Consider the following 22,561-nt stretch of genomic DNA (forward strand, 5'->3'; position numbering starts at 1 on the left):
TTTTAAGCTCCAGTGAAGAAAGACAGGCCCCACAAACAGAAAACCAGGACCCTGAATCCTCATAAATGTACGAAGAGGCAAACACGGATGGATCTGGATCTTGTCTTATTAAAAACTGGATCATATATTGCACTCAAGCCAAACCTCAACGGTTTAATTTCGGTGTAGGATTCTGCATGCACGCATCAACAGTTAGCATCTGTCAATCACGGTTTATGCTTTAATATGTTGTACCACCTGAGGATGCGCCACTAGAAAGCCGTCAGAGAAGATTGACAAGTGAAGAGCAGCCTCGTTGGGGGGAAGGCAGAAGTGGAGGTCTTCCACTCACACCCAAGGAGGTCTTCTTGGTGATGGGCCCTTCCCCCTGGGCACCCATCTCCCCAATTCCTCGGGGGGGGGGAGGCTTGGACTTCCTTGGCATGACCAGACACGTCCCCTGGCCAGAGTGAATCCCTCAACGTGGTCTTCCTGGACAAGCGGGTGGTGGCAACTAAGAACATCTGAAGCCCCTCTGAGGAAGCGCAGCTGCCTCCCAATGTCAGGCGCGTGTCATCCATCCTCAACGGCCATCAGCTTCCCGAGTCCCCCGAGCACGAAGAGGCCCGTGAAGTTCAGCAGCTGTTGAAGCTCTTGGTGAATTTCCCAAGGCTCGTGGTCTCTCCCAGCCTCCGTTTGGCTCTCTGGCCAAGGAGCGGGCAGAGACAACAGGAAGGGCACAGATTCCTTCTGTGCGGTCGATTTGGGATGGCCTTTCCCAGATGTGTTGCATCTGGGACTCCCTCAACCAGCCCGGTGGAGGGACTGCCACCCCAACCCTTCACACTGGATCTGCGCTCACTCGCCATGGCTTGGGACAGGATAACGGGGCCACAAAGCTTGTGATTCACACCAGAGCTGAGGAGGAGCTACTGCTAAGAGCCTAAGAGGAGCCCTGCTGAATCGGGCCAAAGTCCATCGAGTCCAGTATTCTGTGTCCCACAGAATTGGCTCACCAATTGTCCATGTGAATCTTGAGCAGAAGGAGAAGGCAAGATTCTCCCTTTCCCTTGACCCCCAACAAATGGGACCCAAGGGAACCCTCCCTGCCTCAACCCACCGAGGCGGCACTTGGACATCCAAATGACAAATGGATCCTTTTCTTTTATGTACACTGAGCATATGCACCAAAGACAAATTCCTTGTGTGTGCAATCACACTCAGCCAATACAGAATTCTATTCTATTCTGTTCTATTCTATCCATTTCAATAACCACCTATGATACCCTTGGCATCCATGAATCTGTCTCATCCTGCCTTGAAGCTCTCCAAGCTGACAGCTGTCACGACCTCTTCTGGAAGTGAATCCCATCAACCAAGGACCCTCTGGGTGGAGAAATATCTCCCTCTGTCTGTCCTCGCTCTCTCACCTGTGAGCTTCAGGAGGGGCCCCTCGTCCTAGGATTGTGTGATGGAGAGAAGGATTGCATGGTTTTATACACTTCGACCGGCTGCTAGAAATGTTGTCTGTAGATTTGCACACAAGGGACCTGGTGGCTGTGAACCTTCCCCCGCCCCCGTGCCCTCCCCCCTCCGTGGGTGAGTGAGAGGGATCAAACTCTGTGTCTGGGCTGCCTGCCCCCCCCCTTGTCGCAGCCTCTGATCTTAATGGTTCCAGATTGGCCGGAGGCAGCCGGAGAAGAGAGCCGGTCAGATGGCAAAGTGGATGAGAGCATCTCCCTCCTTATCTGCACAGAGAGAAATGTCCTGGCTCCCCCAACCCCCCCCAACAGGGCATCTCTCTTTGCAGGCTCCGTTGCGCAAGAAAGGAGGAAAAGGGGAGGGGGAGCCTCTCCAAAGAAGGAGGGGGAGGGGGAGGAGGGAAGCAAGGCTTAGCGGGTGAACTTAGCAACAGCAATAGCACTTAGACTTATATGCCGCTTCCTAGTACTTTCCCAGCCCCCTCTAAGCGGTTTACAGAGTCAGCCTCTTGCCCACAACAATCTGGGTCCTCATTTGACCCCCCTCGGAAGGACGGAAGGCTGAGTCAACCTGGAGCCGGTGGTGGGATTTGAACCGCTGAACTCCAGCTAGCAGTTGGCTGAAGGAGCCTGCAGTGCTGCCCTCTAACCACTGCGCCACCCGGCTCTTCTCTGAGCCCCTTGGCCCTTCTCTGAGCCCCTTGGCCCTTCTCTGAGCCCCTTGGCCCTTCTCTGAGCCCCTTGGCCCTTCTCTGAGCCCCTTGGCCCTTCTCTGAGCCCCTTGGCCCTTCTCTGAGCCCCTTGGCCCTTCTCTGAGCCCCTTGGCCCTTCTCTGAGCCCCTTGGCCCTTCTCTGAGCCCCTTGGCCCTTCTCTGAGCCCCTTGGCCCTTCTCGGAGCCCCTTGGCCCTTCTCGGAGCCCCTTGGCCCTTCTCTGAGCCCCTTGGCCCTTCTCTGAGCCCCTTGGCCCTTCTCGGAGCCCCTTGGCCCTTCTCGGAGCCCCTTGGCCCTTCTCGGAGCCCCTTGGCCCTTCTCGGAGCCCCTTGGCCCTTCTCGGAGCCCCTTGGCCCTTCTCGGAGCCCCTTGGCCCTTCTCTGAGCTGGGCTGTTGCCTTGCAGAAGTTTCACTCCCCAGTTAGGCAACAACTCCAGGGCCCGTTTGTGTGAGGTTTGCATTGAACAGCCTAGGAATTTGACCATCCTGATGGCTGACAGCGTGTCTCCAAAGGTTGTGTGTACAGTGCCTCTCCAAGGGCAGCTAGTTCACCAAACTATGGTTAAAAAAGCCTCCACTGGTCACCTGAGTCACAGCCTTTCCTGGTACTCAACAGTTGCTCTTGTTTTCCTATTCGACTGGAATAGGTTACGCACGGGATAGGAAAGGTAGACAGAGATAGTAGGACAAGGGGCCCCTCCCTAAAGCTCACAGGTGAGAAAGTGAGGACAAAGCAAGGGAAATATTTCTTCACCCAGAGGGTCCTTGGTTGATGGGATTCCCTTCCAGAAGAGGCCGTGACAGCTGTCATCCTGCAGAGCTTCAAGACAGGATTAGACAGATTCAGGGATGCCAAGTGTATCATATGTGGTTATGTCCATGTGCTGCCTCTAGGCTGGTTGAGGCAGGCAGGGTTCCCTTGGGTCCTATTTGTTGGGGGTCCAGGGAAAGGGAGGGTTTTGCCTTCTCTTTCTGCTCAAGATCCCCATGGACAATTGGGGGGCCACTCTGGACTTGATGGGCTTTGTCCCCATTCAGCAGGGCTCTTCTTATGTTCTTAACTGAACCTGAGCCCCCTCCCAATATGGCAGCTGGTTCCCAAGGGGAATTTCTTTGGGTGGTTTAAAACCCGATTAAAGGGATCCCACACCAGTTTGTTTCAGTGGCTTGGAAGGATTCGGATGAAGACCCTTTAAAAAAAACCAGGCCCACCCTTAAGCCAGACTCGGGAGCGTCCGTCCTTCTCCTTCGGCAGAGATGGAGAGGAGGATCCAGCCGCCAGCGTGTGTGGCCTCCATATAAGATCAGTGCATCAGTCTTGAGGCAAATCTATGGGGCTGTTTGGAGGGCCTCTCGCTCCCTGCATCCAGCAATTTAAACCAGACCCTGGAACTGGTCCAGCTGCTTTCATGCAATCACCCCCAGATGTCCTGGGCGGCACAGCATGGGCCATGCAGACTGGGGATGTTGGGAAGTGTAGTCCCAAAAGACTTGGAGGGCAGGTAGAGAGGCTGGGCGAGATGAGCGAGCCAAGACTCCGGGATTCTGCTCCTTCTTAATCCACAAGGCAGCATTTAGAGCCCATCTTGATTTAAATCAGTGCGTCTCAATTGTTTCCTGTTGCGCCCACCCCAGGAAGAAGGAAACTTTTCATGCCCCGCCAACTCTCCACCGGGACGATTGTTTGCAATATTCAGCATGTTTCCATTGAAAAAACTCAAGCGGCTGATCAGCGTGATTGGGGAGAAATGTGTTCAAATGACGGCTTAATTTATTTGGCTTTGTGCGGTCTGCTGCCAGGGTTTTTAGACCCAGTAAACATCCCGGTGTTTCCTCGTCCCCCACCGTAGTCACAGAGAAGCCAAGCGCTACCTACGCTTCGTCATCCTACTTCCTCATCTCAGCTTTTGGGAGACTTCCGTTTGTCTCTTTGTCTCCGTCTCTCTCCTCCTTTCTTTTCATCCCTGTTAAATGTTTTTCCAGGGTGTCTCTTAAGGGTTTGTTATGTGCATTTCATCTCTCTTACTCTGTGCTACTGTTTGGTGCAAAAAATCCCCTACTCCCTGCGGCAAAAAAAGCATGTTCCCGGGGTCACCCCCCCCTGGGGGGGCACTATTTGAGAAACACTGATTGAAACCAACCTTCCGGGGCCACGGAGCCTTTCTGGACCTGCCGGGAGAGAGTGGCGGAATTGCTCCTAACTGCTTCCAAGTCCTCCAAGAGAAGCGATGGTTCGGGTGCAGCCCAACTGAACGAGCAAGTGGGTCTCGTGGGTGGATTTTCACATTCTGAAAAAACTGGGTTTTCCACGTGAAGTGATGGCTGACAGATCCAGGCAGGTGGGCAAAATAACCGGCTGGGCCAACCTGCAGAACTGGATAAGGGAGGACAAGCAGAGGGCGAAAGAGGGCCTGTCCCAGCCCGGTCCCTGCGCACCCATGTGGCTGGAGGGTACAGGGGGGGAGTCCTTCCCACGAGGGGGCCATCCATGCCTCCCGCATGGCTGAACCACAAGCGGCCACAGCTTCTGCCACAGCTTCTGCCCTTGTGCCCAGAAAGAACCAACCCCGGCCGACGTGCCAAGCAGACCCAAAGGGAGGGGTCTTTGCCCACCCAGACGAGGGGAGGTGCTTTGTCTTCCAATTACAACCCACCAGGCTATTCAGGAGCTAATTATCCTGACAAAAACATGACAACATGGGTATGAAAAGCGCAATTACGCAGGGACAAATCCTGCCACTCCACGGGCTCCCAGGGGGCAAAGCCAAACTCCAGGGAGAAGCCGCCGACCTCCTCCGCAATCTTCCCTCTCCATAATTAAGAGGCCACAATTGCCACCGCACAGACCCAAATTACAAGTGGGGAGGCTGCTGGGGCTTGGTTGCAGCCTGCAGCCTGGGGGTTCCCTAGCCAGGGGGGGGGAAGCAAAGCATGGGGGGGCAAGAGGATGGGGTGGAGTGGTAGGGATTAATGCCCCCCCCCTCAGAGAAACAAAAGCTGTTTGCTTGTCAAGCAGTAGGGGAAATATTTATCAACCCACCTGGGGGCCTCCTGCCTTCCCCCCCCAGCATCTCAAGATCAATGCGGTGAAGGGGGGGCAGCTTCTCTAGGCAAGCCCCCCCAAAATAGTCATCCTAAAGGGCAGTCTGGAGGTCACCCCAATCGAGGGGGCAGCCAAGGGGGGCAGGGGGAGAACAAGAGGATTCCACTGGCAACTCCCCCACCCCCCACAAACTCATGGAGATAGAAAAGTCAGCTGGCTTTGCTCAAGGAGGCCACTCAGACCATTCCAATGTATTGGGTCAAAAAAGTCAAGATGGCAGCTGGGGCGATGGGATCAAAGCTGGCGTCTTGCCCATCACATCTCATTCTGCAGTTCACCCTCTCCTGCTGGGACGGAGGGAATGGATAAAACAAAGGGATCCATTTCCAAAGGGATCGATTGGTCCCAGTGGGTCCCTGGGTTTGCCTCCATCTTCCTCCTCATGTTCCAACTTGGGACCAAAATAATTTCTATACCAAATAAAAAAGGCCGACGGGAGGACTCCCCCCCCCCCGACTGACACACACACAGGGAGGGGTAGCCGAAGCCCCACAAATGGACACAACCCAGGTCAGGCGGCTCCTGCCTAAAAGGAACCAGATGCAACCGGATGTGGAGGAAAGGCTGCGGCTTAATGGCCCAAGAAATGAACCACTGGCCCAATCTAACTTCCCTGCAGATCTGCTGGACTACAAGCCCCAGCATCCTCAACCCGCAACCGAGAATGAGGGGCGTGGAGCTCAAGTCTGAAAGATCACCAAGCAGTCGGGCCTAATAAGGGGATCGGGGCCCTCGAGTCATTTATAACCGGTGTGAAAATAGCTGTGATATGTCGGCTGACAACTGGCAGCGAAGAATGAGATAAAAATACATCTGCCAGGCCCCCTCCGAAATGCCCAAGGCCGGCCAGGGGAGGCGCCTCCATTGCAAGCCCCCAGGTCGGAGGGCAGCCCCCTTCCCACTATCACGCTGCATCTGGCTGGGTAGGGCAGCTCGGTGCCAGGGCAGAGGGACAGTCCAGCCCTCCCTGAAATGCCAGCACAGCCCGTTAGGAGGGGAGGGGTGGGCACAGCCCCCAGGAGGCCTGGTTTACATCCAGCGTTTGACCCCCAACTGGCAGAAACCAACCACTGAATGACTTAGCAGAGTGGGCCAAAGAGGCCACACCGGGTGTCATAGAAACCTAGAAGATGGACGGCAGAAAAAGACCTCCTGGTCCATCTAGTCTGCCCTTGTACTCTTTCCTGTATTTTATCTGAGGATGGATGGATGTTTATCCCAGGCATGGTTACATTCAGTTACTGTGGATTTACCAACCACGTCTGCTGGAAGTTTGTTCCAAGCATCTACTACTCTTTCAAGTCAAATATTTTCTCCCGTTGCTTCTGATCTTTCCTCCAACTCACCTCAGATTGTGTCCCCTTGTTCTTGTGTTCACTTTCCTATGAAAAACACTTCCCTCCTGAACCTTATTTAACCCTTTAACATATTTAAATGTTTCGATCCTGTCCCCCCTTTTCCTTCTGTCCTCCAGACTATACAGGTTGAGTTCATTCAGTCTTTCTTGATACGTTTTATGCTTAAGACCTTCCACCATTCTTGTAGCCCGTCTTTGGACCCGTTCAATTCTATCCATCTCTTTTTGTGGGTGAGGTCTTCAGAACTGAACACAGTATTATTCCAAATGTGGTCTCACCAGCGCTCTATATAAGGGGATCACAATCTCCCTCTTCCTGCTTGTGATACCTCTAGCTATGCAGCCAAGCATCCTACTTGCTTTCCCTACCGCCTGACTGTTAGGTGAGGTCTCCAGAACTGAACACAGTAGTGTCTTTGGGTAACGTGAAATGTCCAATTCTATTTCAGCTCAAAAGCCATGAATATTCCTGCAGGGACACCAGCCCTGCCCCCCCCAACACTCCCCAAGAAAGATGCCCGTGCTCGACTCCCCCTGCCAACCAAACGGCCTTCGGTCCCTCTGTTTTTTCCATGCGCTCTGATGCCTATTCATACATTGGCTGAAAGCCTCCACTTAATTACCAGGCATTATCTGATTAGGAGGGAAAGTGTCTCCTTGTGCGAGATCGATGCTGGGCGGCCGTTCTGGCTTCAGCTGCTCTGGGCTGCAAGGCAGGGGGGCAACCTGCCCCCCACCCATTAAAAGTCCTTACCCAAAGCATCTGCACGTGCAGGCACCAGAGTCACCAGCCCACCGGTCACACTTCACAGCAGAAAAGCGCTGGGCTTGAACTGCATTGGAAAGCCACATGGAAAACATTTGGGACACCATCATGCGAACCAGCCCAAGTGGGTCTCCCGAAGAGAAATGGGCCGAGAGTTTTGGAGCCTCTTTCTCTTTCTCTGGAGACGGGAAGCCCAGCCCCAGCCCGGTCAGATCCATGGGGAGCCCCTACTGGAGGCAAAGCCTGCCCACTGGACCATCACCACGTGGGCAAATCCCAGTCTAAGCAAAGCATCATCGTGGCTTATTGTCAGGCCGGGAGCACCAAGCCAATTAAGTCAAGACACAGTTAACAAGATGTGAACTGATATTCCCCAGGGGCGATTAAATGAAAATCCGGGATACAGAAAGTGACTGGCAGCTGCCAAGCCTTACAGAGCTGCCACCCCCCCCCCCAAATCAGATCTTCACAGACACCACCAAGAGCACAAGCAAGGGAGGCTAGGATAACCTCGGAGAGGGGCGGCATACAATTCTAATTAATAATAATAATAATAATAATAATAATAATAATAATAACAACAACAACAACAACAACAACAACCACCACCAAACGGAGCATCCTTGGAGGCCTCCACCGAAGCCATGGAGCTACTCCAGGCTGAACCTCTGGACGGCAGGAGGGCAGGTGGGGAGGCTCAGCTATGAAGGAGAAGGTAGGACCCTTGGGGGGTGGGGGGGCTTAGTTGGACCAGGGGTCCTGCCTGCCTTTTAAGGGGGGAGGAGGAGGAGGAGGAAAATGTCTTCCAGAGACTCCTGCTCCATCCTCAACAGGTATTCAACTTGGATGAACCCCCCAATTAAAATCCTTACATCAACTCACAACAGCCCCTTTAATCTAGCAAAACCCCTCTCTTGAACCCCCTTAGTGGACCTGAAGAATTCAAGACATGCACAGGAACATCCGTGCGTGAGGGAGAACAGACGTCCGGCTGGCCTGGCTGGTCCTCCCGGTGCCAAGACCGTCCGCTCTCTTGGGCTGGAATAATGAAGCCAGGCACGCGGCCGAGCGCATGGAAGAGCCAACGAAACGGCTTCCTCTGCTTGAGGCTCACCCAGATCGGGGTGCCCACGCGGCCCCCCACATGGGTGGAGAACAGCTGCTACCTGCCAACAGATGGCATTGGCCACAGCCCCAGGCCTCCCCCAGAAGGAGGGCGGAAGCCGAGGGGGGCTGCGAAGGTGGGACGGGGACGTAGCTCTGAGTGCTAGTGGAGTCCAGCGCAATCACAGGGAGGGAAATCGCGCATGGACATGCAGGGGGGCCACAGGCCCAGGTGCAGAACTGCGCTGGACTCCACTAGCCCTCAGAGCCAAGTTGGTGAAACCACGTCCCTGTCCCACCTCAGCAGCCCCCTCTGGGTGGAAGGGGTGTGCAGCCCTTGGGCCCCCAGAGGCATCCCACCCTGGGACCCCTTCCATCCGGCCTCCCACCCAGACCCCCAGAGAAGGGCCCGGCCCCAGCCCCCCCTTATTGGGATCCCCTCCCTTCCTCCCTCCCCCCCCAGCACCTCCAGGCCCAGCAGGGGGATTTGGGGGACGGGGGTCCCAAGACGCCGCCCTCCCCTGCAGCCGCTCCCGGGGACGCACGGGGGGAGCCTGAGGGGCGGCGGCGAGGGCTCCATCCCGGGGAGGGGACACGGCGAGGTTCGGCCCAACCGAGAGCGAGCGAGGGCGGCGAGGGGCGCGGCTGCCCCCGGAGTAGACCCCACCCGCCCCGCCGAGAAGCTCGGCCCGGCCCCAGCCCCAGCCCGCTTGACCCCCGGGGACTCGCCGCGGCTCCGGCCCGTCGCCCACGCCAGAGCGGAGCGCCCGGAGGCCGCGGGGATGGCGGCGGTGCCCGAGGCAGGTGTCTCCTGGCGCGCTGGAGTCCCGGCCGCCCCGCCGCCCCCCTCGCCGCCCCCGCAGCCTCACCGGCCAGGGCGAACCCGGACGGAGCCTCGCCTCTCCCCTCCTCGTCTCTCCGCGCCGCCGCCCGCCGCCTCTTTCGCGGCCGGCTCGCGCGCCACTGGCAGCCGGCGCGCGGCGGCGGGGCGGGGGGAGTGGGTCGGTCGGCAGCGGCGCCCCCGGCCCGAGAGCAGGAAGCGCGTCATCAGCCCGGGCCCAGCTCCCCTCCCCCGGCCGAACCCCCCCTCCGCACTGCCCCCCCGCCCTCCCCGGGCCCCCCCACCCCGGCCACGGCCCCCGGGCGCCCTGAGGCGGCGAGCGCTGCACCCGCGGGGAGGCCGGAGCCCCATTGCGCCCGGCGGCAGGGATGCCCGAACCCTCCTCCTTACCGGGCATCGGCGGCTCTCCTGCGCGGCGTCCGGCGGCCAGGCGGGGGCTGAAGCGAGGCGAGGCGAGGCGGCCGCCCAGGGAGGCCGCGCGCAGACCCGGCGGTGCGCGGCAGGCTCAGCTGGAAGCAATTTGAGGGCCGGGCCCGGGGGGGGGGGGCGTTGCCTTCCCGAGTGTCAAGGCGCTAGTCCGCGCGCTCCCCCTCCATCTCCCTGGGCGGGGGGGGGGGGGGCTGAGGCCGGGCCGGCCGGGGGAGGGCTGGGGGCGGGAGAGGCGCCGAGCCCAAGTGGCCGGCAGGAGAGCCGGACCGGCGAACCCAGCGGCCGCCTGGCAGCGCAGTCCCGGGTAGCCGCGGCGGTGGGAAGAAAAGCGGGCTCGAAGCCCCGCAGGCCAAAGTCCCCGGCCGACGCCCTGCAGGAGCTCCGTCTTTGGGGTCGGGCCTGTTGCTCGATGAAGCCGGGCCGCTTCCACCCCTTGGAGCCCCGGCAGTCCTGCTCTGTACCGGGCCCTGGGTGCGAGAGCTGCGCTTCCCTTCGCCAGGCGGCGCTTTCCCTGGGAGAGGGATGGAAAATAAGGCGAGGCTGCCCCCTGCTGGCAGGGAAAGGAAGGGGAGACGGGCTCCTGGTCAGGGAAGAAGGGACCCTCAGCTGACCCTCCATCCATCCATCCTCCCTCCTTCCCCCTCACTAGACCTCCACAGGTCTCTCTCTCTCTGTGCTCAGCCCACCTGAGGGGGTAGGGGGGTGGCTGAAGCATCTGCTCTCATAAGGACTAGCAGCTTTCTTCATGGAGGCTTGGTTGGTTGGTTCAAACTAGGTTTTATTCACACATCAACTTCATTGGCTTCAACTCCGAGAATTTTTGCCCAGCTTGGTGAATCCTGGTTTATGGTAAAAAAAAAAATCCGCACTACCTGAGAGCCTCGTTTCTTAAGTGCCTTTTAATACAATCCATTCCATTTATTTGACTTCTACGCCACCCAATTCCCTAGGACTCAGGGCGGCTTTCAACAATGAAAAATAATGCCATAGTACAAATTCAACGGCAGAGTTGCCCCCAGACCGGCCTCTCAGCTACGGAGCACGTCCAGCCACCCTGCAATGACCTCTGCAGCCCTTTCGGTCAAGGGCTCTGGGTTCCCCTAAGGAAGTTACAGGCCTGGCAAAAGGTCCTCTGTGTCTCCTGGGACTTTATACGTGTCCTACTGTTTCTTTTCAAAAATGGTTATTTATTTAAACAATAAACATCTATACGTACACAACAAAAGTGTCCTTGCAAAGAAAAAGTTGCAACGAAATTGCATCACACAGACTTTTCCAAGCAGGAAGCGGAGAGAGAGAGAATGAGTGGGGGGCTTTTGAGGGCATCCAGTGGTCAGGAAAAACCAGTGTCGTCTTTACCTGCGATAAGGCCATGCTTGGAGCGGTGGTGGGCGCTGCCCAGAACAATGGGAGGGGGGGAGGGGGCGCCCCGGAGGAGGCAGCGTTTTTACTCACAAAGCCTTTAGACCCTTAAAAGGCAGCTGCTCCTCTGGTCCTAAGCCTCCCCGGCCCTTCCATTGAGCCAGAAAGGGCCCAGCTGCAGCCCTTGGCACTGCAAAACCTACATCCAGTGTAATCAGCTAATAGATCAACTGCAGAAAATCCAAGCAGAGGTTCCTGGTGTTGCACAGGATCCAAAATAGACATTTGTGAATTGTGACCGATTCTGTATGTGTGTATGTGTGAGTGGTTGGATAGTTCGTCAGGGTTTTATAATGGGGCTTTATTCTTTTTATTGACTAACATTTGACCTTTTGTTATATTATACTGTATTATCTGTTGTTGTAAGCCGCCCTGAGGCCCACTGGGATTGGTCAAGTCAAATTAATTAAATTAAAATTGGATCCGAACAATCTAGACTAGGGATGTCCAACCTTGGCAACTTTAAGACCTATGGACTTCAACTCCCAGAATCCCCCAGCCAGCCCTGCATATCTGGGGCCTTCGAGACTTGCGGACTTTGACTCTCAGCACGGAGATGGAACTCGGAGGTCCCCATAGTTGCCCACCCCGATCCCCTGGCATTTGAACGGGCAGCCTGTGAACTGACTTCAGAGAAAGGGCTGCAGAGACCTGGTGATGGTGCCAACATCTGTAGGGGGGGAGGGGCCTTTTGTCCTGCAGTTTTATTCGCATTTTCCTCTGCGGCTCCTACTTGAGATTCACACCTCCGTGTGCCTTTGAAGTCTTGGCAAGACAAATGGTGGCAGCGGCCGCCCTGGGCTGGACACACACACACACACAATCACACACACACTATCACACGCTCTGAATGCCGAGATCCTGAGGAGGAGCCGCGAAGGAGACTCTCGCAGTCCCCAAAGTGTGTTTCCTGTCTGGGAGCGCTGCCAGAAGCTCATTGGTTTCCCCAGCAAAGTCCATTATGATTGGTCTCCTTGTAGCGCTCACTTTAATAAACTTGGAACATCTGCTTCCACGATGGCCGAGGAGGCCCCAGCCTTGCCCGCTCTTTGCACAAACCTCGCACGTTCTGGCTGATCCTGCAGTTATGTGCAGGAGGGGATACGATTCGGTTTACACAGGCTGACATGACTTCATTTATTATTGTGGGAAAACAAATTAAACCCTCTGCCTAAAGCCCAGAAGGGATCATGGCGGCCTCCGAACCTTCCTTATTGCAATGCCAACTTTATTTACAAAGGGGGCAACACGGCTTGTGTTTCATCTGGAGAAGGGCTGAACCCCAGGCACGGAGCCTCGGGTGGGGGCTGTCTTCAGAAGCCCCCCACCTTCGGCTTTAGCTCCTCCAAGGCGATGGGTAAATATTCCTGATAGCCCAGCCGTGCACGCTGACCGGTGTTATGCTTTCTGTCCACTCACTACAAATGCCCTTCAAAGGATGCCCCCGCCTTTCTTCTCCAATTGTTCTGAATGTTCCATGCAGAATGTTTTTAGCTTTTAATCTTCCATGCTCACAAGTTTGAACATCTGGTTAAAAGTGTTCCACTGGCGTCCTCTCTCCAAAGGGGCTGTCACTTCCCATCTCTCTGCCCAGCTCCACACCACGGGCTCCCGCCTCAACTGGTGTGCAACTCATGGCTGTCAACTCCAACTTGAGTTGGGGTGGCACAGCAGGTAGAGTGCTGTACTGCAGGCCACTGAAGCTGACTGTAGATCTGAAGGTCAGCGGTTCAAATCTCATCACCGGTTCAAGGTTGACTCAGTCTTCCATCCTTCTGAGGTGGGTCAAATGAGGACCCGGATTGCGGGGGTGATAGGCTGGCTCTGTTATAAAGTGCTATGGCTAACATGTTGTAAGCCGCCCAGAGTCTAAGGAGAAGGGCGGCATAAAAATCGAATAAATAAATAAAATAAATAAAACTTCTACCCCTTGGCTTGGAATTCCGTGGGTCTTATTTCTGCCTCTCGGGACAGACCGGCCACAGGACCAAAGGAAGGAAGAGAAAGTCTCTTTTGGAAAGAATGCAATGGACAACCAGGTTCAGCAGGAGTGAACTCTCGGTGGCTTCCTCAGTGGTCAGTGCCTGGGAGTGATTGGCCGTCATTCTCTTCTCCGCTCTCCTTCTGTTTCTCCAGCATTATAAACGTCTCAAAGAAGCCAGAGCTCCACATGGGCTGATTCCGTGTCATCAGGTTGACGGTGGCTCTTAGTGGCCGCAGAGACAGATGTTCTTCAGGAGGGTTTGTCTCCAATAGGGTCTTCAGGCAGTGAAGGGCTACCAAAATTTTTACCACCCCACTGTGGGCGTTGCTTATGCATTTTCTTTCCACCTCTTTCAGTGGACATTGGGTGCTCTGGGGTGGAGCTCCATTTTCGCTACCCCACTGCCTCCCCACCCACCGTCCGGGCAGCAGTCCACCCCTGTCTTCAGGTCCCCCAACAGGGCACCCCTCGTCATGACTTGTTGGTGCTCAGCCTCTTCTTCCCTTTCCTTCTGCCTTTCCCACAAGGTGTTGAGATGACCTGAGCCTGCTCCTCCAGGCCTTGAGGGAGGATTCTGGGTTGACTTGCTCAGTGGTCAGTTTGCTGGTTTGCTTGGCTGCCCACAGGAGTCTTTCCCAACACCAAAGCTCCCCTCGTCCCCCGTGAACTTCTTTACACCCCGTGGAGACGGTTCCTCTTTCTGTGCTCTCACCACTTCCTTCTGAGGAGCCCAGTGCCACGACTCAGACTCAGCCCGGCCACGTCCTGCTCCCTGTGGCTGTTAAAGTCATTAAAGCCACAGCGCTCCTTGGAGGGGATTCCAGAGTGGAAATTCACCCCTATCTATAACTGAGAGGGAGGATGAATCCATTTTATATGCCTGCAATTTTTGGTCCAATGCTGTGAATGAGCACAGCTGGAATCCGGCCATCCCCATTACGAAACACACCAGGCATGGAGAGGGGGCTGCTGCCGGTTCCAACTTGGGGCCTTTCCAAGCTCTGTTTGGATGGGATTCCTGCGGGTCAAGGATCCCAGGTCCAGCCCTGGCCTCTCAAGCAGGGAATGGGCTTCCTGGAAACACCCAGCAGTTCTTCTCCAGTTTCCCTCCCCAAATCTCCAGGCTCCAGAGACTGAAAGTCAGATTCTCCTTTTGAGGAGAGACCAAAAAACGCGAAAGAGGGGGAGAACTGAATGAAGGCGGACGATGCTCCCCTGCTTTTTCAGCCCCAATGGGCAGCTCTGGTGCTCCTCCACCTTGGCAGGTTTAAGATGGCGGGGGGGGGGGTTGTGCTCCCTGGAGGTAGTGCTGCTGCCTGCTTAGCGCACCCGCCTTCTTTAGGTGGGGCAGGCAGGGGGCTCCAATGGGCACCCAGCCTAGTGAGCCATGTGGCTTCAAGCAGCCCCCCCCACTTTTTGGTTCTTCAGCTAGGGGGCAAAACCACACCTGGCATTTCTGTAAGCAGAGTTCTGCATTTGTGGCCATGTGCAGGAGTTTCCTTCTTAGGAATTACAAAGGCCAGGTAATTCATGACGTTGTGGTTGCCCTGGCTTGACAGGATGCTCGGCATAGTCACATTGGTTTTCTCTGTCTGTGCCTGTGTTCTGCCGAGATGCCTTGCAGGTGGTCCCTCTGAGTCTCACTTGAAGGTGTTTGCACACTAAATGGCCTTTTTCTACAGCTGCCAGCAGGGGGAGCTGTTGACCCAAGCAAAGCTCTGCCCCATTCTTGCCTGCTGTCTGCTTTTGCCACAAAAGAGGAGAAGAAGAAGAAGACACCACTTGTAAGGCTTTTCCAAGGCATCTCCTCTGTTGCTAAGATGCCTCTCCTGGCCAGACATCTCAGCCCTCTTCTGAAGGAGCCAGCGGGAGATAAAACCAGCCCATCTGAGATGCCCGAAACGGGCCTTCTCCCTGTGCCTTATGTGGGTCTGCTGCCAGCCGCCCCTATTGAAAGTGGCAGGGGCTTCTCCGGCTTCTTGGGGCTGTCCCAGGCAGCAGACCCCTTGCCCAGGGAACGGAGCTGCTGACAAAAGGGTGGCCCCCTCTCCCCATCCGAGAGCTTCCCTCCAGCCTTTGGCCACGCCAGGCCGGAGCGGGCGAAGGGGGGAGGCCGCCCCCAAAGAGGAGGTCGCGCAACAGGAGGGGACCCGGGAGCGCTTCGCCAGAGGGCGCCCGACGCCAGTGGACCGCCGCGCAACATCTCAGCCGCCGCGGACGCGCTCTAGCTCCCCCGCCGCCGCGCGCGTCTCCGAGCCAGTGGGCGGCGTCTCCGCTCCCTCCCGGCCCTGGGATTGGGCGGCCGGGCATAAAAGGGCGAGCCCGCGGCGGGGGAAGCCACTGCAGAAGCGCCCGCAGCCCCGAGGAAGGCGCAGCGTCTCGGAGCCCCAGCGAGCAGAGAACGAGCGGAGCTGCGCCGCGCCAGGTAGGCGCTTCTGATCTCTCCTGCTGCGCCGGGACGATGGGTGGGCTGCTAAGTGGAGCGGGCTCGGTGGCTCTGAGGGCTGGCGGAGTCCGGCGCCCCTGCTTGTCCGCGCGCGATTCCGCCACCTGCCCAGGTGCCGCAGCAGAATTGCGCCGGACGCCGCCAGCCCTCAGAGCCCCGGGGGCGAGCACAGGTCCCCGGTCCACCTCAGTAGCCCTCCTCTGGCCGGGACCCTCCGGACTCTTGGGGGGAATCCGAGCAAAAGCGCGTCTGCCCCTCTGCGCCCCATCCACCCGCGCCCTCGGCCTGGACCCCCGCGGCAGCCGTCCTCCCAATGTCGAGGATCCGGGAGAGGCTTCTGGGGCGGGGGGCTCTGCAGTCGAGGGGTTCCGGGGAATCCCAGCCGGGTCGGAAGGGCTTCATACGCGGGAGTCGGGCATCGCACCGGAGCTCTCCGCGCAAGGCGCTTAACCCTCGCCTCCTTCTCCCCGCAGGCAGCAGCGTTTCGCGGGACCCCCGATGTGGTTCCTGGAGAAGATGCGGGCGTCCCCGGGAGAAGCCGGCCTGCTGGGCCCCCTGTTCCTGGCGCTGCCCTCCGAGAAGGGCCCGGCGGCGGCCACGGCAGCCCTCGCCTTCCCCAACATCTTGACGCCCGACCGCATCCCGGAGTTCTGCATCCCGCCGCGGCTGAGCAGCCCGCCGCCGGCCAAGAGCCCCGGCCCAGCCTTCCAGCCCCGCCGCAGCCTGACCGAGCCGGCCTTGCAGGAGGCGGCCTCCCCCGGCCTCTTCCCGCCGCACCTCATCCAGGTGGAGAGCGCGGAGGAGCTGCCGGAGCCCGAGGAAGGCGGCACCAACGCGGACCCCCGCTCGCAGGCCGCCCTCTCGCTGCCCCACGTGCCCCGGAGCCGCACCTCCTACGGCTTCTGCGTGCTGCTGGAGAGCCCCCACACCCGCAGGAAGGAGTCCATCTTCCACGCCGAGGGCCCCGGCAGCTCCCTGGCCTTGCCCCGCTCCCGGTCCGGCAGCTACGGCGGCAGGGAGCCGGCCTCCAGCCCCGTGACCATCCGCCGGCCCCCCTTCGGCCGGCACGGCGCCTGGGACAGCGACACCGCCTCCTCCAGCGAGTCCTCGCCCTTCGGCTCCCCGCTGTTGGGCCGGTCCCCCACGCGGCAGCCCGGCGGCCTCCTCCTCAAAGCCCGGAGCCAGGAGCGGCTGCTGGGCAGGCCCTGCTGGAGAGCCCGGAGGCTGTCCGGCACCTCCCGGGCCGGCTCCTTGGACGAGGGCAGTTCCACCGACAGCAGCCCCGGGCCCGTCCGGCGCTCTTCGGAGAGTCCCCTGCATCCGGGCACCTCCGGCCTCCTGCCCCTGAGGGCCTTCCCCCTGGACTACCCCTGCGGGCCGGAGAGGCTGGGCCGGGAAAGCACGGTGGCGCTGGGCAAGGGCGGGCTGCTGCGCCTCTCCTCCGAGCACTGCCCGGCCAACCAGCGCCTGCGCGTCCGGCTGATCAGTGTGGAGGGCCTCTACCGGGAGGGCCCCCTGGAGCCCAAGAGCATCAATTGCTGCATCACCTTCTCCCTCCTGCCGGGGAAGGTCCAGAAGCAGCGCAGCACCGTCATCAAGAGGAGCCGCAACCCCATCTTCAACGAGGACTTTTTCTTCCTGGGCGTCTCCGAGAACCTCCTGCCCCGACTCTCCCTGCGGGCCAAGGCCTCCAACAAGGGGGGCAACATGAAGCGGGACCTGGTTCTGGGGGAGAGCGAAGTGCCCCTGGTGCGGATCTTAGCCGCCTGAGAAACCCACGGACAAGCCCCCTCCCCCCAGATCTATTTATTTATTTATTTATTCTGTGGTTTTTTTTAATAAAGTGGAGTTTTATCTAAATACGCACATCTGTCCTTTGGTTCCTACATCCCAGAGGAGAATCCGCCCCTCCAACCAGGACGCTTGGCTGAATCCAGAGTTCACACCCACCAGTGGAGCTGAGACTCCCCAACATAAGAACGTGGAATTGTTCACCTAGTCTTAGAGTGGGGGGTTTGGGCGCATCTGCTCACGCTAACAAAGCCACCAGCTGTTGCCCCTTCAGGCCTGTTGAGGGAGCAGACCCTGGGGAGGGGGGGTTCCCCAGCCTCAACCCCTCTTAAGGGGGTCTCTGAGTGGCCTCATCCTGCGAGCGGAAGGAGGCCTCCAGGTTTCCTCCAAGTTGATTTATTATTTATTAATAATACTTATATCCTGCCCCACTCCCGAAGGACTCTGGCCGGCTTCCGATAGACAAGAACAATGCATAAGACAGTGTCTATATACTGTATATACACACCAATGAAAGAACCTTCGAAGGCCTCAAAGAGCAAGTGAAACTGAGCGGAGGAAGTAATCCATCAGTGAAGGAGACCGCAGACTTCCGGAGCGGGATGGGGGGGTGGGGGCGAGGCATAAATCTGTCTTCCGAATAGTCAATATAGCCTTGTTCTCTGTGGCTCCCTGGGGGAGACAGGCGCGCTCCTCCGGCCCTTCTCAGTGGAGGAAACTCTTCTTCCTGAACGGCTTGGCCAAAGGGAGGGGGCTCTTCCCAGCCCCCTAAGAGCAGCTCTGGGAGGCAGCCGGTCATTCCAGGGAAGCCCCTCGAATGCCCCAGGTGCAGTGCTTGGACACACAGGCTCCTTGTCCGGGAAAGCCCCAGAGCACCCCCAAAATGAGGAAGCCCGAGGCCTTCCAGACACCCCCCCCAGGTGGACAAAAATCTGAAAGAGAGCACAGACTTAGGCTAATTATTTAGTTTAATTAATGGGATTTGCCATTGTATTTTATTGTTTTTATTATATGTTGTAAGCTGCCCCGAGTCTTCAGAGAGGGGCAGCAAATAAATCCAATAAATAAATAAATGGATGGAGTTCACCCGGTGGAGAATCCCCCCACCCTTGAAGAAAGTAAGAGGCGCTCAATGGCTGGGCCTGAGCCCACCACTCAGGAAGCCCCACAGAAAGAGCTGCCAAAGGGCCGAGATCCCTAGATGGAGATCCACTGAGATCCTCCTGGGCTCCATCCCCTTTGCCCCACGCAGGCAGGCTGGCTGGTTGGGGGAGAAGGAAGCTTCCCCAGAGGGCTCCTGCCCAGGTCCCTGCCCGTCTCCCTGGGCCAGCTGGCTTTCGGCATCGTGCCAGTGGCCCTGGGCAAGATCCTGGGGGTTTCTGGGAACATCAGCCCTGCGGGGTGGATTCCTTTTTTTTTCTTTCCAAAAAGTTTTATTTTTCTCCACCTTCACACAAACAGATTCCCATGTACTGTATTTACTTTTCAATATTACAAACATATAGTTGTACAATTTAATCCATGATTTCCAGGATCCGCTTCTCATTCATTTTTCTTCCTTATCCATTCTGCCCCTCTTCTTATTCTTCCTTCTTTCTCCATCTCCCCCTGTTTCACCCATGCAGCTCTTCATAGCTCTTGGGGGGGGGGGCGGAGGTTGCATCCAGGGGGAGCTACGTGGGGATCAGAAGAGGTAAGACTGACTGGTGGGGGGGGCATTCGGTTGATAAACAGCAGCCAGATGTGCAGATGGGAGGATGCAAAGTTGAGGTTGGAAAAGTGAGGGCCTGGCTGGCCCCAGAGGGCATCGTAAATGGCCAGATCCTGAGGTGTCCCTGAGGATCTGGTTGTGGGGAAGGAGAGGCCAATGGTCAGGTCCTTCGGGATGGGGAAGGCGTTGGTCCAATCCAGCTGACCGACTCCTCAGAGCTAAGGAGTTATATGAAGTATAAAGATTTCAGTTTTGCATTAAATATGGCGTTCAGTTTTGGTCACCACGATGCCAAAAGGATGTGGAGACTCTAGAAAGTGTGCAGAGAAGAGCGACAAAGAGGATGAGGGGACTGGAGGCTGAAACATATGAAGAACGGTTGCAGGAACTGGGCAGGGCTAGTTTAATGAAAAGAAGGACCAGGGGAGACATGATAGCAGCCTTCCAATATCTCAGGGGTTGCCACAAAGAAGAAGAAGTCAAGCTATTCTCCAAAGCACCTGAGGCTGGAACAAGAAGCCATGGGTGGAAACTAAGCAAGGAGGGAAGCAACTTAGAGCTAAGGAGGAATTTCCTGACAGTCAGAATGGCTGATCAGTGGAACAGCTTGCCACCAGAAGTTGTGGGTAATCCAACACTGGAAGTTTTAAAGAAGAGGTCATCTAACCCTCTGTCTGAAGTAGTGGGGGGTTTCCTGCCTAAGTGGGGTGGGGTGGACTAGAAGGCCTCCAGGGTCCCTTCCAACTCTACTCCTGAATTTTACTCTAAATCAGCTCTGAGCTGCCCAGCAGGAACCTCGGGGGGTCTTGAAGGGAAACGGAGCTCAGGGCCTTTCAACTCCCGCCCCGTCCACCGTCTTTATTTCTCTGGGTTCTTGCAACCTTTCCTAGAAAAAAAACCCTCTGGAAAAGGGCAGCTTGACAAATAAAGACTCCGGTCTAGGAAAGCTCAGGCAGGCGGTTGCCAGGCTACTAATTACACCCTAGCCGGAGAGGGAGAAGGTGTGTGTGTGTGTGTGTGTGTTGGGGGAGCCAAGATCAATCCTGCCTGGGAAGAAGAAGGGGAAGGGCACGGACACAGCCAAGGAGCAGCTCCTTCCTCTCTGGGGGGGGAGGTCCCGCGGGGCCCACCCAACAGCCTTTGCAGACCCACTTCCTAGCAGACGTTGGGAAGCCTCGATTTCCAGCATCCCAGCTTTATAGCCCCAGCTGACAAACCCTGGGAAGAGGTGGCCTGAGGGGCTCAGCCCCCCCCTCTTCAGACCCTCTCCTAAACCTGCTGCCTTTCAGCTTCTCTGCTTCCTTTCTAATGTCAGATACACACTGCCCCCCAAAAATAAAGGGACCCCTCAAAGAACCCATCCTGGATCTGAATGAATGAAATATTCTCACTGAATCTTTTGTTCTGTACAAAGCTGAGTGTGCACAACAGCCTGTGAAATTGATGGTCCATCTGTGTTGCTTCCTAAGTGGACAGTTTGATTTCACAGAAGTTGGATTGACTTGGAGTTATATTGTGTTGTTTAAGGGTTCCCTTTATTTTTTTTGAGCAGTGTATTTTTTTGGCAGCTGCTTCAAAATGAAGCAATTCTTTCCAAGGAAAAATCCTCACCCAATTCCCACTAGCAACGTTAATGGAGAGGAAGCGGATGGAGATCCAGGAATGTCAGCAACCCAATTAATTTTCTACTTCAAACCAGTTCCCATGGGGCTGCAGGCGTTATGGGCTTTCGGTGACCTTCCTGGAACTGGGCAAAGTTTTCGGTCATTTCGCTGATAGCAGGAAAGCTTGTAAGCAGGTGGCTGGCACAAATCTCACCTCGGCTTTTTTTGGACCAAGAATGATTATGAAGTTCACCCAGGTTTTCCTTCATGGCTCTCCAGGGACAACAATAGCTACCAAACCGGCTTGCCCAAGCGGCCGTTGAGTGTTGTCATTCTGCTCCGGCTGATATTATTTATTATTTTTTTATTTATTTGTTTTGTCCAATACATAATACACATTGAAGAGAATAGATATGTAGTAATATAAATAAAGAAAAGGATAGAAGAAAAGATATAAAAGTATAGGAGAACAGATATGAAAGGAAGAAAAGATAAATGAGATAAGGAGAGACAATTGGACAGGGGACGGAAGGCACACTGGGGCATTTATGCAGGGCCCTTATTGGATGAACTGGATGGATGGTTTCAATGTTTGGGGTTTTAGAATTTTGCATTTGTATCTGTTCTACCTTGTAGGCCACCGTGAGTCTGCTGGAGGAGGCAGCCTAGAGATATAAACCCACCCACCAACATAAAAGAGCTTCTGATTGATCCCCAGAAAATTGATCCCTGGAAAACAGGCAGCTCCCTCTCTGCTCTGGGCTCCAACAACTCTGGGCACTGAGTAAATCTGCTTGGAGAAACGTCCACGAGTGTCCTGTCTGGGGTGGGCTCAGCTGTTGACCAGAGTTTGAGGTAGCAGGCGCCCCACTCGGATGATTTAGTTGTGATGGAATTAAACAGGACGGCCCTCGCTCCCTTTGTGGCACATGAAGCAAGACTCTTCCCTCACAAATCTGGAAAGAGCTCCAGGCCCAGACGGTGGGCTCTACTTCAGAACCCCTCGTGTACCGGCTGGGATTCCCTCCTGGTGGGTCGGGGAATAGCCCCTGCCCCACAACGCTCACACCCGTCCTTCCATTGAGCAAGAAAGGGGCAGTCAGAGTTGCTGTTTATGCAGGTGGCAGCCCCCTGTTCTCCCTCCCAATCTCTTGCTCTGCGTGGGTGTCCTTCCTGGCCAGGGGAAGCCCCACAGGGGGGGGGCGTGCTTTAGGCACTCAAAAGAGGCCCCCTTCTTTCTCCAAGCAACGTTGGCCCAGCCCCCTTTTTCCCCCCCCCCCCTTGGCAGAGCTTCCCGGAAACCACCCTCCCCATTGGCCGATATCTCCCAGGGGGGAAAGTCCCAGGGCTCCTTCCCAGCCTCGGATCCTTATTAAATTTCAGCCAGGCGGGGGAGGAAGGGAAACAGGACGGTCTTTCCAGAAGTGGACATTTGCATTTCTCAATAATGAACTCATAACACGGATATATTAAATAAATGGAGAGCTCGGCTGATAAGATCCAGGTGGAAACCCCCCCACCTCCTCCTCCCAGGTTGCCCGAGAGACCTGCCTGCGAACGGTCCGAGGAGGCCTAATCTCGCTTGATTCTTTGTGTTTCCACTTAATATAATTATGCCAGGCGCTGCTGTGGCCCGGAGCCTGGCAGGCGGAACACCGAGATAAGACGGGGGCCGCGCTCGTGGGCCCAGTCACAATGGCTGCAGTGGCTTATGCTAATCCCGCACGTATCTCTGGCAGAAATCTAATTACTCCGGCCTCTGGGCCCTGCTGCTGACTACCTCACTGGCAGAGAGACGTTGCAACACCACTGGGTTCACGGGTTCATCCGA

At 56.5% G+C, this 22,561-nt stretch overlaps 2 protein-coding genes across 3 annotated transcripts in view; one reads left to right on the top strand and one right to left on the bottom strand.

Moving 5' to 3' along the window:
* Positions 1-9,839, bottom strand: part of TLN2 (talin 2) — a 71,794-nt gene extending 61,955 nt beyond the window's left edge. For both annotated transcript variants that reach the window (XM_070763571.1, XM_070763570.1), the window contains exon 1: positions 9,734-9,839. The gene's annotated coding sequence lies outside the window, so the exon portion shown is untranslated. The remainder of the gene's footprint in view (positions 1-9,733) is intronic.
* Positions 9,840-15,523: 5,684 nt separating this feature from the next.
* Positions 15,524-17,484, top strand: LOC139172743 (C2 calcium-dependent domain-containing protein 4C-like). The gene is made up of 2 exons (XM_070761965.1): positions 15,524-15,603; positions 16,098-17,484. The coding sequence occupies exon 2, from the start codon at positions 16,123-16,125 to the stop codon at positions 17,392-17,394; it is 1,272 nt and encodes a 423-aa protein (XP_070618066.1). The 5' UTR covers positions 15,524-15,603; positions 16,098-16,122; the 3' UTR covers positions 17,395-17,484.
* The last annotated feature ends 5,077 nt before the right edge of the window (positions 17,485-22,561 follow it).

The sequence above is a fragment of the Erythrolamprus reginae genome, chromosome 10 (genome assembly GCF_031021105.1).
Source record: "Erythrolamprus reginae isolate rEryReg1 chromosome 10, rEryReg1.hap1, whole genome shotgun sequence".
NCBI classification, from domain to species: Eukaryota; Metazoa; Chordata; class Lepidosauria; order Squamata; family Dipsadidae; genus Erythrolamprus; species Erythrolamprus reginae.